This window comes from Equus przewalskii, chromosome 19, assembly GCF_037783145.1.
Source record: "Equus przewalskii isolate Varuska chromosome 19, EquPr2, whole genome shotgun sequence".
NCBI lineage: Eukaryota > Metazoa > Chordata > Mammalia > Perissodactyla > Equidae > Equus > Equus przewalskii.
Window position 1 is genome coordinate 8429558 of NC_091849.1, and position 16632 is coordinate 8446189.

General features: G+C 39.4%; 1 protein-coding gene across 4 annotated transcripts in view; it reads right to left on the reverse strand.

Annotated features, from left to right (window-relative positions):
• Positions 1-16632, reverse strand: part of BLOC1S5 (biogenesis of lysosomal organelles complex 1 subunit 5) — a 70456-nt gene that overhangs the window by 49471 nt on the left and 4353 nt on the right. For all 4 annotated transcript variants that reach the window (XR_011529575.1, XM_070584028.1, XM_070584027.1 and 1 more), the window contains exon 2: positions 14435-14517. Coding sequence is in view for 3 of the 4 variants with exons in the window: in XM_070584028.1 (XP_070440129.1) it covers positions 14435-14517 (83 nt within the window). In the remaining variant the exon portion in view is untranslated. The remainder of the gene's footprint in view (positions 1-14434; positions 14518-16632) is intronic.

The following is a 16632-nucleotide window of genomic DNA, read 5'->3' on the forward strand; positions in this document are numbered from 1 at the left end:
AATAGACTTTCAAACAAAAACTGTAACAAGAGACAAAGACGAGCACTACATAATGATAAAGGGAACAATCCAACAGGAAAATATAACATTTGTAAATATCTATGCACCCAACATAGAAGCACCTAAATATATAAAGCAATTAACAGACATAAAAGGAGAAATAGACAGTAACACAATAATAGTAGGGGACTTTAACACTCCACTTACACCAATGGATAGATCATCCAAACAGAAGATCAACAAGGAAATACTGGCCTTAAAGGACACATTAGACCAGATGGACTTAGTAGATACGTATAGAACATTCCATCCAAAAACCACAGAATACAGATTCTTTTCAAATGCACATGGAACATCCTCCAGGATTGATCACATATTAGGCCACAAAACAAGGCTCAATAAACTTAAGAAGATTGAAATACTATTATGCATCTTTTCTGACCACAAAGGAATGAAACTAGAAATCAACTACAGGAAGAAAACCAGAAAAGCCACAAAAATGTGGAGATAAACAAAATGCTACTGAACAATGATTGAGTCAATGAAGAAATCAAAGGAGAAATCAAAAAATTCCTGGAGACAAATGAAAATGAAAATATGACATGCCAAAATCTGTGGGATATAGCAAAAGCAGTTCTAAGAGGGAAGTTCACAGCAATTCAGACCTACCTCAACAAAGAAGAAAAATCCCAAATAGACAACCTAAAGCGCATCTAAAGGTACTGGAAAAAGAACAACAAACAAAGCTCAAAATCAGCAGAAGGAAGGAAATAAGAAAAATCAGAGCAGAAATAAACGATACAGAGACTAAAAAAAAAAATAGAAAAAATTAATGAAACCAAGAGCTGGTTCTTTGAAAAGATAAAGAAAACTGACAAACCCTTAGCTAGACTAGCCAAGAAAAAAAGAGAGAAGGCTCAAATAAATAAAATCAGAAATGAAAGAGGAGAGATTACAACAGACACCTCAGAAATACAAAAGATAGTAAGAGAATACTATGAAAAGCTATATGCCAACAAATTGGATAATCTAGAAGAAATGGATAAATTTTTAGAAACATACAACCTTCCAAAACTGGACCAAGAAGAAGTAGAGAATTTAAATAGACCCGTCACCAGTAAGGAGATTGAAACAGCAATCAAAAACCTCCCAAAAAATAAAAGTCCAGGACCAGATGGCTTCCCTGGTGAACTCTACCAAATATTCAAAGAAGACTTAACACTTCTCCTTCTCAAACTCTTCCCAAAAACTGAAGAGGAGGGGAGGCTTCCTAACTCATTCTAGGAAGCCAACAATACCCTAATACCAAAACCAGACAAGGACAACACAAAAAAAGAAAATTACAGGCTAATATCACTGATGAACATTGATGCAAAAATCCTCAATAAAATACCAGCAAATCGAATACAACAATACATTAAAAAGTCATACATCATGATCAAGTGAGTTTCATTCCAGGCATGCAGGGATGGTTCAACATCTGCAAATCTATCAACGTGATACACCACATTTACAAAATGAAGAATAAAAATCACATGATCATCTTAATAGATGCAGAGAAAGCATTTGACAAGATACAACATCTATTTATGATAAAAAAACTCTAAATAAAATGGGTATAGAAGGAAAATACCTCAACATAATAAAGGCCATATATGACAAACCCACAGCAAACATCATTCTCAACGGAGAAAAACTGAAAGCTATCCCTTTAAGAACAGGAACCAGACAAGGATGCCCACTGTCACCACTCTTTATTTAACATAGTATTGGAAGTCCTAGCCAGAGCAATCAGGCAAGAAAAATAAAAGGGATCCACATTGGAAAAGAAGAAGTGAAACTGTCACTCTTTGCAGACGACATGATTTTATATCTAGAAAACCTTGAAGAATCCACTAAAAAACTTTTAGAAACAATAAAGGAATACAGTCAAGTTGTGGGATACAAAATCAATGTAGAAAAATCAGTTGTGTTTCTACACACTAATAACAAAGTCACAGAAAGAGAAATTAAGAATACAATCCCATACAATTGCAACAAAAATAATAAAATACCTAGGAATAAACAACCAAAGAGGTGAAAGATCTGTACACCGAAAACTATAAAACATTGTTGAAAGAAATTGAAGAAGAGACAAAGAAATGGAAAGATATTCCATGCTCTTGGTTTGGAAGAATTAACCTCGTTAAAATGTCCATACTTCCTAAAGCAATCTATAGATTCAATGCAATCCCTATCAAAGTTCCAACAACATTTTTCACAGAAATAGAACAAAGAATCTAAAATGTATATGGAACAACAAAAGACCCCAAATAGCCAAAGGATTCCTGAGAAAAAAGAACAAAGCTGGAGGTATCACACTCCCTGATTTCAAAATATACTACAAAGCCATAGTAACCAAAACAGCATGGTACTGGCACAAAAACACACACACACATCAATGGAACAGAATCAAGAGCCCAGAAACAAACCCACACATTTATGGACAGCTAATATTCGACAAGGGAGCCAAGAGCATATGATGGAGAAAGGAGAGTCTCTTCAATAAATGGTGTTGGGAAAACTGGACAGCCACATGCAAAAGAATGAAAGTAGACCATTCTCTTACACCATGCACAAAAATCAACTCAAAATGGATTAAAGACTTGAATGTAAGACCTGAAACCATGAAACTTCTAGAAGAAAACACAGGCAGTACACTCTTTGACATCAGTCTGAGCAGCATATTTTCAAGTACCATGTCTGTCTGGGCAAGGGAAACAAAAGAAAAAATGAACAAACAGGACTACATGAAACTAAACAGCTTCTGCACAGCAAAGGAAACCATCAACAAAACAAAAAGACAACCTAACAAGTGGGAGAAGATATTTGCAAACCATATATCAGACAAGGGGTTAATGTCCAAATTATATAAAGAACTCATACAGCTCAACAACAAAAAAACCAACAACCCAATTAAAACATGGGCAAAAGATCTGAACAGAGATTTCTCCAAAGAAGATATGCAGATGGCCAAAAGGCATATGAAAAGATGCTCAACATCATTAGCTATCAGGGAAATGCAAATCAAAACTACAACGAGATATCACCTCACTCTGGTCAGAATGGCTATAATTAACAAGACAGGAGACAACAAATGTTGGAGAGGATGTGGAGAGATGGGAACCCTTGTACACTGATGGTGGGAGTGCAAACTGGTGCAGCCACTATGGAAAGCAGTATGGAGTATCCTCAGAAAATTAAGAATAGATCTACCATATGTTCCAGCTATCCCACTGCTGGGTATTTATCCAAAGAACCTGAAAACGCAAAGGCATAAAGATACTTGCATCCCTACGTTCACTGCGGCATTATACACAATAGCAAAGACATGGAAGCAACCCAGGTGCCCATAAAGGGACGAATGGATAAAGAAGATGTGGTATTTATACACAATGGACTACTACTCAGCCATAAGACATGATGAAATCCGGCCATTTTGTGACAACATGGATGGACCTTGGGGGTATTATGCTGAGTGAAATAAGTCAGATGGAGAAAGTCAAATACCGTATGATCTCACTCATAAGTAGAAGATAAAAACAATGACAAACAAACACATAGCAATGGAGAATGGATTGGTGGTTACCATGGCGGGGTGGGAAGGGCAAAAGGGGGGATTAGGCTCACGTGTGAGGGGATGGACTATAATTAGTTTTTGGGTAGTGAACATGATGTAATCTACACAGTATTTGAAATATATTATGATGTACATCCAAAAGCTATATAATGTTATAACCCAATGTTACTGCAATTAAAAATAAGTAAATAAATAAAATTGGGGGGGGAACAAAAAGAAATTCTTGCTTCCTGTACCTGAAAATGAGATACAGCACATCTGCCATAATCCCGACTAAAATCGCAGTATTGTTCATCCAGGAATCCAGGAAAACTACTCAGAAATACAAGCTTTGGGCATTGGGGATTCTGAGAAACCAGGAAATTAGAGCTCTGTGTGTGGTCAGTGCGAGAAACTGGAAGAATGTAGAGCTTGGAAATGCACTGGAGTGAGTCAGAGAATGGTGGAGACCACTGTAGGCCAGGAGAGACCAACCAGAGGCGCAGTCTATGGGTGAGGAGTCCTGATGAGAGAATATGAAAGACTGACGGAGGGAAGAAGGTGGGGCTCAGAAGAGCACAATGGGAAAATCTAGAGCGCGCTCAGGAGAGTTGGGGGAGATAATGAGAGGGCTTTGAGATAAGGAAGCTAAGACACCTTGACATGAAATAATTTGTCTAAGGTGAAATAAATAGCCTATAGCTGAGCCAGAATTTATTTATCCATGTTATCACAAATGGCCAGATTTGATGATCTTTCATGGGTGAGTAGTATTCCATTGCGTATAAATACCACATCTTCTTTATCCACTTATCCTTGATGGGCACCTAGGTTGCTTCCAAGTCTTAGATACTGTGAATAATGCTGCTATGAACATAGGGATGCATGTATCTTTATGCATTGTGTTTTCATGTTCTTTGGACAAATACCCAGCGGTGGAATAGCTGAATCATATGGTAGATCTATCCTTAATTTTTTGAGGAATCTCCATACTGTTTTCCACAGTAAATTTCCCTCCCAGCTCTTTTAGGAGTTGTTTCCTCCTCTGAGACCTCAAGCACTTTGTGCTTGTTTTATCATAATAATTCTACCATTAAAATTCTTTGTTTAGAGATCTCATCAATATGGTGGTGTAGGTGGACTCTGAACTCATCTCCTCCCATGAACACAACCAGGTTACAGCTATTCTTGGAAAAAGTACCTGACAGAGAGAACTGAAAAGTGGATAAAAAGCACCCCACAAGGGACAGTCCTGACTGAGGCGGAAGAGACAGAAATTCCTTCTGGAGAGAAATAAGCCACTTTTATGAGTGGTGGAGCTTCACAGCCAGCTGGGTGGGAGCCACCCTAGGGTACGGAGCCCTCCCTGGAAGAGGAGGGACCCGAGCGGCAGTGCGTTACCACTATAAGCATCCTTCAGACTCAGCACAACTGAGACGAGTGTCCTACTATTTGACTTTGCTAGCTATTAACTACAAAGGGGAACACCTCCCAGAAAAGCTATCTGACATAAGCAGCAAAAAGCCAGCTCTTAAAGGGCCCACATACAAATTCACCCCTCTCAGAGAGCAACCTAAAATCACCAGAAAGAAAGGTGCACAGCCCTTTGGTGAAAAGAGACTCACCTGGTAGGCTCTGGGTGCATCTCAGTGCGAGGTGAGACCTCTTCAGAGACTGAGACATTGGTGGCGGCCATTGTTGTCACCTAGTACAGGCAGGTGCACACAGACACTGGCAGGCACCATTGCAGTTCTTCCCCTGGCCTGTTAGCCCAGGGGTCTGCCACACACACTAGAGCTCAGATTTAATCCAGTTCAGCCAGAGCAGGCAGCGCACCCTAGGGACTGACTCCACCCAACATTAAGCCCTCAGGTTACTTGTCAGCTTGCATAGAGTAGGTGCCTCGATTCTCCACAGGCAGGGCAGTGTGTCTGCTTCTGTGGGGCAGGGCCTGCATGAGGAACAGGGGAACTGTGGAGGGCACCGGTGGAGAGTGTGGGGGCCTTTGTAGTGGGGATTGTGTACACTCCAGGGGGTTGGGCCCCACCTTCCAAAGCCTGAAACAATTGGGTGCTCTTGTGCATGGGCCCAGCACCACTCAGCTGCAATCCTAAGATAGCTAACAACAGCCTTGCAGGCCTGAGGCCTACAGCAATTGTAAGTCCCTGAGCCTAGCAACCAGCCACCCTGGGGACCTATTCACTTAACAGAAAAACTGCAAGAGGAGTGTGCTACTAGACCTTGCAGCCAACTGTGCTGGGGCTCCCCAAACCTGATTTACTAACAGCCGGCCAGGGAGGGAAAGCCTAGACTCCCCGGGTACCTGCAGTAAGAGCAGCCCTGCCACAGCAGAAGGACACAAGTAGCCCACAAAGGGGTCACTCCTGGATCATTTGGACTGGTGATGAGAGGGAAGCACACTGCTGGGCCTCAAAAGTCATCTCTTACATAAGGCAACTTCTCCAAGATCAGGAGACATAGCTGACTCACCTAATACATAGATATAAGTACGAAGAAAGAGGCATAATGAGGAAGCAAAGGAATACGTTTCAAGCAAGGGAACAGGACAAAACCCCAGAAAAAGAACTAAATGAAACAGAAATAAACAATCTACCTGACAAAGAGTTCAAATAAAAACTCAAAAGGATGCTCACTGATCTTGGGAGAAGACTGGATGATCACAGTGAGAATATCAACAAACAATTGGAAAATATAAAAAAGAACCAATCAGAAATGAAGACTATAATAGTGGAAATGAAAAATTCACTAGAGGGATTCAATAGCAGAGTACATGATACAGAAGAACGGTTCAGCAAGCTGGAAGAAAGACTAGAGGAAGTCACCCAAGCTGAACAGATAAAAGAAAAAAGAATTAAAAAGAACCAGAACAGTTTAAGGGAACTCTGGGACAACATCAAGAGCACTAACATTCACCTTATAGGTGTCCCTGAAGGAGAAGAGTGAGACAAAGGGGCAGAGAATCTATTTGAAGAAATAATAGCTGAAAACTTTCCTAACCTAAGGAAGGAAAGAGACATCCAAGTACAGGAAGCACAGAGAGCACCAAACAAGATGAACACCAACAGGCCCACATTGAGACACAATATAATTAAAATGTCCAAAATTAAAGATAAAGAGAGAATCCCAAAAGCGGCAAGAGAAAGGCAACAAGTGACATGCAAAGGAAATGCCATAAGGCTATCAGCGGACTTCTCAGCTGAAACTCTACAGGCTAGATGAGAGTGGCATGACATATTTAAAGTGCTCAAAGGGAAAAAAATACAGCCAAGAATACTCTACCTGGCAAGGTTATCATTCAGAATGGAAGGAGAGGTAAGAGTTTCCGAGACAAGCAAAAAATTAAAGGAGTTTATCACCAAGAAACAAGTTCTACAAGAAATGCTGAAGTGGGAAAGAGAAGACCACAAAAAGGAGTAAGAAAATTGTCTAAAAAAAAGAGTAAAAGAGAACTAGAAGGAATTATGGGACCAGCCCTGTGGCCTAGTGGTTTAAGTTCAGCATGCTCTGCTTCACCAACCTGGGTTTGGTTCCTGGGTGTGGACCTATTCCACTTGTCAGTGGCCATGCTGTGGCACACACAAAACAGAGGAAGACTGGCACAGATATTAGCTCAGGGCAGATATTCCTCAAGCAAAAAGAGGAAGATTGGCACAGATATTAGCTCAGGGAAAATCTTCCTCAGCAAAAAAAAAAGATATCTAGAAGGAATTCTATTTTTTGTGGAAAAACCTGGATAGTGAAGGCATGATATAAAAAGCATAATATCATTCCTCAGCAGATGAAGATACAGTTTCAAATACTTTATGTCATCTGCTTCAAGTCACAAAGATAGTTAATAGCAATTTCAAGACTAGAACCCAAGTCTTCTAACTCCATTTCTAGAGATTTTTATATGTTTACAGCTCTGAGTAAAAACTTCTGTTCACACGTGTAGTCTATGGATAATTTATCCTCATCAAAACCAATTCAGGGGACCCAGACACAATACTGCCTGATGGCTAAGGGGGATTGAAGACCTCTGATTACAGTTGTCTCAATTCTGAGCTGCCTATCACTGCAGATGTGACATGTGACCATAGGACCACATCCCTGAAGGATATGCAGGATCTCTCATCCCTGGTTAGGCCCAAGCCATAATGTGCTCTCTTCCTTTCTCCTCCTCTCTGGGTACTTTTTAATTTTTTCTTTCTTTCTTTCTGTTAAGCAGACAGGTTTTGCTGAGTGCACACTAGAAGGGAATCTAGTTAAGAGTGGGGAAGCTGGAGAACAGCTTGTTGAAGGAAGGAACATATTTGCAGAGGGAGAAGGAAAGTGACTACGAGTTAGATATTTTCAAGAAAATATGCCTTGGGTGCTTGCATTAAATATGCACATAGGATAGGTAGTCTCATATGTAGGATTTTTAAAACAATGTATTACGATGGATTAAATAGAATTCAAATTTCATAGACATATTTATCTTTTCATGGATATTTATCTGTATACTAGAAATGGCCCTACCTCAGAGACTTTCCCAGGAAAACATGAACTGCGACCAGTGTAGTGAAATTTTCAGTTCCTTGAAGATGACCCCCCTGCAAGAGACCATCCTTGACTTTTCCCATTTTCAACATTTGGGACATTTTCTATCTCCTCCCACTGCCTTTACCTCTCATGACATCATTTCCTTTTTCCTGGTTAATAGCTAAATTGAACAACTCCTGTTGATCATCCTCTACTGCTGTGCTTAGCAGCCTATCTTTATCTTTTCATTGGATGGGACTCACTAATCATTTGACAGATTTATTAGTTTGTATTTACAGGTTCTAGTATCTCTTTGCAGAGCAGCATAAATTCTTTAGAATTAAGAAAAATTTGTTATAAACAAAGTGATCTGACTTTAAACATATCATCATCTATCTATTTTGATCTCTATTTATTCCAATCCCACCGATGTTGCAATGATAATTCACTGTAACTAAAAGAAGTTAACTATGGGCAAAGAAGGGGAAATATCTGACCGTCATTTTAGTACTTTCTACTCTGGAATTTAAGCAGTCACAGCAAATTTATCATTGTCCTGCTTTCCCGAGGGTCCTAGGTATAGCCTGAGAATGAGTTTTAGTGAAGCTCCCACGGAACAACTGATTGGAATCATTGGTGAGATGTGACCTCTTTGATACTCTTCTTCTGTATCTAAGTTCTGCTTTTAAATAACAGTTACCACTAAACTATTTCATGGCTTGTATATTTCAAACCAGCTAATTTTCTCTGTATTGATATACGACAGCCCAAACTCTCTCTACCTTTCCATTCCAATGTCTTAAAATTTTTTGTGAGTCATTTCAATATTTGTGCAAAAACAATAAATCCATTGACACGTGGTTTGGTAGGTTTTCGTCAGTATTTAATCCGAGATTGAGAGTTTATGTGGCGTCTTTTCTAAGTTTTTACCATATGAGCTAATATTTTTTTTATAGCTATATATACAGTTTTCATGCTCTGACATATTCTAATTCCTCCAACAGTGACAGTGCAGAATTTAGCATGTAGAAAGCTAGTTCAGGATCCTCAGCCATGCACACAAGCTTGAAATCAAAAACTAATTTTTAATTACTACTGGTTCTTTCAAAACTTCCTTGAATTTTTTAGGGGGAATAAGCTTTGTTTTCTTCTTTTGAGATAAAGAATTAAAAACAATCTTACTTGCATTATTGAATTAGTGAGAGAGCTGGAGTATATTTTTATTAGACCTGTTTACAGAAGCAAGAATGAGCAAGAAATGCGACCTAAAGTCTAGTCTAGAGAAAAGCTGATTACTGATAAATACAGGAACAAGAAAATAAACTCTTCTTAGTGCCAGTATTTCTGCACTGATAAGGACCGATCACATTTAGAACCCTAACAAACCATATATAAATTATAAAAAAAAAATAAAATAAAATTCTTTGTTTACATGTCGTCTTCTCCCTGGACTGTAAGGTTCCTGGAGGTAGACATTTTCTTATTTATCTTTACATATCTAGTATGACAGATAGTTCTGGATCCATTCTCCTCTTCTTTCTTCCTATCAACACCCAAATATTATTTGGAGTGGTAATGTGTCTGTAACAGAGACTGCTAGCTGTTTCCCACCTACCTTCCTTTCATGGTTGGAATTGCCAAAGCCACCTTGTAAGCATAAGGATAAGAGCAACACCCCAGGGAGATAGAAGGAAAAGCTGGAAGAAAAAGCTGACATTGTAGAGGCACCATACTAGCCCTAGGTTCTGGGTATTGTGAGAGAAAAGTAAGCACTTGTCAAAGCCACTATTTTTCAGGTACCCATTACTAGTAACTAAACACATTCCTTACTGATACACCTAGGTACTCAATAACTATTCAATAAAGCATTCAAAGAATGAAGGTTGCTAAAAATGAAATAAGGATCTTGTATGGGACAATATATCCCATAAGCACTTCATCAATGCTGACTAACATGGGTCTCTTCTCTGTTCCAGACGAGAGAGGCCACGACATCTCCCCTACGGCTGGAAAGATAATGGAGGAGCAGACAATGCCTCTACCTGCTGGCACTACCAGACTGATGCTCCCTGAAAGGGTCCCACTGGGAGCTCTGCTCATAACGTTCACTGGAATCAGGGAATAAAAGATTGGCATAAAGTCGGGAGAAAGCCAGTCAACCATCCAGAAATACTACAAACAAAAAGAGAAGATTAAAATGTTATAATAGAACTTCGATAATTTATGTAATGCTGCCACCATGTGGCACTTATTCTCTTCTTTTTAGAAATAAAATTTTATAAAGAAAAAGATGATTGTTGCCAGGTGTGTTAACCTTTTAAAATACATAAACCATAACTTTAGTTTTAAGCACTAGCCAGTATTCCTTAAAGTGAACTGTATTTAAATGGTATAGAGAAGATGAAACTTGTAGCACATACTGATAGCTCTGCTTCACCATTCCTCTCTGTGCAACCGTGCAATTCAGGACAAAGACCACTTTTACTAATTAGACCATCAAGATAGAAAAGAACTGTAAATAATGCAGATATCTATTCAAATCTAAAGTTTCTAATATGCTTTCAGCTTTCCTCTTCTCGTTTGAGAGGAAATGTTAGAATATGATATACAGAAAAGGGAGTTGAGCCTGATGTACAGGACAGTTTCCATGCTACACTAAACCCTCAGGAAGACCAAGGCAGAGGTCATTGTGCGAACAGACTGGATCAAGCACTTTTCAAGGAAAGGAGCTGCATACAATTTAGTTGAAGATAACAACTCAAACTTAGCCAACAAAATATTTTTGAGCCCTGGGGCTGGCCCCGTGGCCGAGTGGTTGGGTTCGCGCGCTCCGCTCCAGGCAGCCCAGTGTTTCGTTGGTTCGAATCCTGGGCACGGACATGGCACTGCTCGTCAAACCACGCTGAGGCAGCGTCCCACATGCCACAAATAGAAGGACCCACAACGAAGAATATACAACTGTGTACCGGGAGGGCTTTGGGGAGAAAAAGGAAAAAAATAAAATCTTTAAAAAAAAAAAAAAATATTTATGAGCCCTTCAGAGACCATTCTTCAACAACAATAAGAGAACGCCTTGCTTCGTTGAAGTGTGCATCCGTGTCTTTCTTATTCATCAATATAATAAGCTCAAGCTCTTGTCCTGCTCAAGACATTTACATAAGCTTGTATCTATCATACCTGGTGTGAAAATTTTATTCTTTAGTACACATTTCCTAAGATAATGCTATTTGCTTAGCAAATGCCTATTTTCCCTAAAGATATTAAAAATTGAAACTAAATTCATTCAAATTATTGAAAATTCTGAATTAATATATTTTTATTTGATTGTACTTGCTGCTATCTTTCTCTTAATAACAGCTACCAACACTTGTATACCAAGAATTTTTTTTTTTTTGAGGAAGATTAGCCCTGAGCTAACTACTGCCAGTCCTCCTCTTTTTACTGAGAAAGACTGGCCCTGAGCTAACACCCATGCCCATCTTCCTCTACTTTATAAGTGGGACGCCTACCACACAGCATGGCTTTTGCCAAGCGGTGCCATGTCCACACCCGGGATCCGAACCAGCGAACCCCTGGCCACCGAGAATCGGAACGGGCGAACTTAACCGCTGCGCCACCAGGCCCGCCCCTACCAGGAATTTTTAAAAACGGTATTTCATTTAATCTTCACAAAAACTCTGAAGCATGTATCACTGTTCTCATTTTTAAAATGAGGAAACTAAGCCTTAGTAAAGCAAGTAATCACAGCTAGTAAGAGGTGTGTCAGGATTTAAACACAGATATGTCAAGCTCCAAGGCCCATGTTCTTTCTACTCTTCAACACAGCCTCCTTTCCAAAAAGATCTTGGAGGGCTTAACAATGCGGACTGCAGGTAATTCCTCTCCTGTCAGACAAATGCCCACCTTCTCTTGGCAATATCATCTATCTCACTTAAAAGAGGTGTAGATTTCAACAGGAAGTGAGAGCTGACATTTATGTAACACTTCTTTCATCTTCCATTCAAGACTCAGTTTCACTTGCACAGTCCTTTCACAGAAACCATCTACATTATTTAAAGATATACTGAGATACATAAAATGACACTTGTATTCCAGAGATAACTCAGCCACTAATTAGCCGTATGACTTGTCACACATTGCTTTCCATCTCTGGGCTCAGTTTCTATGAAGTGAGGGGGTTGGATTAGAGAACCCATCTTAATTCTAAAATTCTATGCTTCTTTTAACTTAAAGTGGCTATTTAAAGGAATATTTACAATTTTCTTTTAATAAAAACTATTCAGTATTTCAAATTAACCAGACCAGCAAAAAAAGGATGACTTATGAAAAAGATGACTTATGACATCACTGGATGTCAGAAAACCCAACTTTTAGTTGAAGCTCTGCTACGTGTTCTTTTGAATCATATTAAGCACCTACAATGCATCAGACATTGGATTAGGCATTTTGAAGACAACAGAGAATAAGAAAGATAAGTCCCTACTCTCACAGTGCCCATATTCTAAAGAAAGAAGACAGGCGATAAATAAGCAAATAATAAGAAAAATATCAGGTAGTTGTAAAAGCTTACGGGAGGCAGAATTCTAAGGTGGCCTCTGAGACCCCTGCCCCTAGTGTACACAGACTTTCTCTCAGTTACTTAATTAAACCCTAATCTAGATGCTGCTGCTTAGATATTCTGCAGATATATTAAGGTCCCACCCAAACCAAGTGACTTTAAGAAAGGGAGATTATCCTTAGTGGGCCTGACTTAATCAGGTGAGCCTTAAAAGGAACGGGCTCTTCTCGGCAAGAGAGGGATTCCACATGAAGGAGACTCTGTTTACCTGGCTTCGAAGATGAAAAGGGCCATGTGGCAAGGAATGTGAGTGGCCTCTAGGAGCTGACAGGGGCCCTGGCTGACAGCTAAGAAGGAAATGAGGACATCATTCTACTGCGGCAAGGCATTGAGTCCCACCACCCTCACATGAAGGAAGAGGACTCCGAGCCCCAAATAAGAACAAAGGCTGGTCAACACCTTGATTTTAGCCTTGAGAGACTGTGCAGAGAACACAGTCATGCCACGCCCAGACTTGACTCTCACTACTTTATTCTAAGGGATCGGTAATCATCCTTATACAGCATGAAAAGGGAATGGTCTCTGGATGACTTTCTGTGTTCACCTTATTCTTATCCCACAACTACAGTAATCATGAAGACAGCTAACAGTCAGTTATACATAAGAACCAGCTCCTGTTCTGAGACAGACACAGACACACACGTGGGTGCGCATGCACACACACGTTTAACCTTCGCAACAACGCTGTGAGGTAGGTATTATGCAGATTTGGTGTAACAGTGTCCGTTGAAACCAAAAGCAGTATCTAAAGCTGCAGCTCTGTCCCTCTATCTTGAGTGCTCTGTACCAGGCTTTCTGGAGTTTTAAAGTGTTAACAAAAAAGTTCTCCCCTTCTGGGAGATTTAGACTTCCTGCTTGGTTGGAGTTCCATTTGAAAACAGAATCTCAACTGCCACAGAATCACAAAATTGTTTGTGTAAGACCATTTAGCATTTACCCAACAGTAGGTTGGGATGTTACTGTTTAATACACAGTGAGCCAACACACGTGCAAAACAACAGTAATATGAAACAGGATGGCAGGGAGGTGCATCAGAACTGCTGGACCATAGCACGCAAGGTGGGGTGGCAGATGGTAAAGCTAGAAAGCTAGGGGCCAGGGCACAGAAGGATGTGGACTTGATCCTATAGACAGCAAATATTATCAAAGGGTTTTAAAAAGTGAAATAATGTCAGAGCACTCTGGCAGCAGTAAAGACTGGATTTTACTGGGTTGATAAAGCAGGCACACAGTCAGAAGGGAAAGAAACTTATGAGGTCACGTCTAGAACAATCGGTCACTGATTGTGGGCCCTAATAGCCAAAAATGATTCTCACGTTTTAACTTGAGTCCTTTGGATGGGTGCTGATGCTCCCACTGAGAAAATAAATACAGAAAATGGATCTGGAAAACCTAGACTCATTCATGTTTAAAATCTTTTGTTCACTATATCTGATTTTATAGATTAAAAAAACTGAGGTCGACAGACATTAAATACCCCAGGAGTAGGCAGCTGAACTTGAGCTTAAGTCTCTTGTCTCCTACTCTCGTGCTCCTTCCATTAATGGTAATGCCTTTTAATAAGTTTTACTTTGTATACTTTACAAACACATGAACGGAAATCAGAGGTTTTAAAACTAGAGAATTTCTCTTGCATATAATAACAAACTAACAATTAGGGCAGTATTTTTACAAAATAAGTTTTAAATACTCACTTCAAATTCTTTCACAAAATAACGGGTTTCACCTTGAATAACTGGTCTGTGATCTAAAAGCCTTGAATGAATTTCTCCAAGATCTATAAAGACAAAATGAAATTCAACATTAATCCATGCTAAGTGGCACAATCTCTAGCTTGTTTTAGTCTTCCCATTTTCCATGAATATTTGAAGGCTAAAATGTAGGTTAGACTATGAATAAGAGGAAATCTCATCCACAGGCGGTAAATTAATACAAGTACTTTTGAGAGCAATTTGGCAATATCTGATAAAGTTGAAGACATACATACTCAGCAATTTCATATCTAGGTAGGTAACCTAGAAAAGCTCTCACACAAATGAAAGAGATATTTATAAATATTTACTACAGCAGGAGTGTAATGTCAAAAGGAAACAACCTAAACAAACTCATACAAGAGAACACTACAAATCAGCAAGTAAAATGAACACACTAGAGTTACATTTATTAACATGCATAAATCCCACAAATATAACGTTGAACAAAAAAGCAAGTTTCAGAAAGATAAAGCCATTTATATAAACTTTAAAGATATGCAAAATATCACTACCTTCGGGGCACATACAGAAGCAATAAAACTATAAAGAAATGCAGGAGAACAAACAATCAACACTGATTTCAAGACAGCAGTTACCTGTGGGAGGAAGGAGAGCAATGCACTTGGAGACAAGTACACAGTGGGCTCTTAATGCTTATCTATTAAGATGGGTGGTGAGCATTCATTATAAGTCTCTATGCTTTTTGATAGGTCTGAAAAAGTCACAATTAAGGAAAAAAAGTTCTGAATTTTAACTGTTTTTGATGACTCATTCTATTTATTCTACTTGTTAATAACTGTATAGTTTAAGTGGTAAAGCTCAAAATTCCTGGAGAAATTAAATCTCCAAATAAGAATATGTACCATTCATGTTCATTCACTGGTATAATCTGTTCCTCAAATTTTTTATTTTTGCAGACATACAACTGGGCACATTCCAATCGTCTATTTTAGTGAGGTTTTTTAGGATACATCTTTGGAAGTATGCTAACTAAAAAAACAGAAGTATTACTTTTGCCTAAATCCTTCAATGGTTCATTACCCAGAACATTTCTAGTAGAAGATAATAGAAGTTCATTAAAAAAAAAAAGTGCTATGCTTAGTTAAGTTTGGGAAACAGATAAAACCTGGTTAGACAGGTTCCATTACCTGAGATCTTTTGGGAGCTTATAGTGTATTAACACAAATTACAAATGCCCAAGTGAGGGCCATTGTATGCAGAAATTTATAGACCTTATTTGACAAGAGAACCTACTCTGCAAAGAATATCTATTCGCATCTCAAGGAACACCAGTGTCTTTCAAACGGAGCTGGCTAAGAGGCTAAAGTCTGAGCCTCCCAGAAGCCACATAAGGTCCTCCCCAGTCTGGCTCCAACCTCACCTCCCCTGGCGGCAATTCTGAACTAGCTGCAGCTTTCCAAACACGCCATGCTGCCTCATGCATCCTTGCCACAGTTGATGCTACTGTCACCACCTGGAACCCTTCCCCAACTACTTAATCCTTGCTCTTCCTTCGAAACTGCTCAGATATCAAACTTCCTTGGAATTGTCATTTATTCTATCCAGCTTCCTCCTAGGTTTCAGGGAGTGCTCCTGCTTATGCTCCCAAAGCGCCCCTGGGCATAGACTGCGACCAAACCACTTACTACACTGCCCTGACATTCTACCCTCCTCTCGTGAGCATCTCAGAGACCAAATTACTTACACCATCCACAGAGGGCACAGGGGTCAACACGCATTTTTCTATATGACTGAGAAGCCATTAAGCTTTGTTGATTTAGGGAGATCTGCTTCTGTGGCCTGAGATAACGGGGATTTACTAAGCCTTTGGAGAGAAATTCATTTCTGTTTAGAAGTGGATAATGACCACTTCTACAACCCAAAATATGCTCCAAACTAAGAGAGTAAAGATTCGGGGGGAAAAAAAGATTCTAAAATACATATTACCATAGAACTTGAGCCACTAACTAGTTCTGTTATGACACCACAATAACAAAACAAGCAGGTTATAATAATTCAGAGTTTGCAGGAATCCCAAGGATTACAAATAAATTCTCTAAGTTTCGTAATATAAATGTAAGCGACAGAGTTTCACGTAAGTCTAACTCTAGCCCTGCTACATGTAAAGCCTTCTTTTG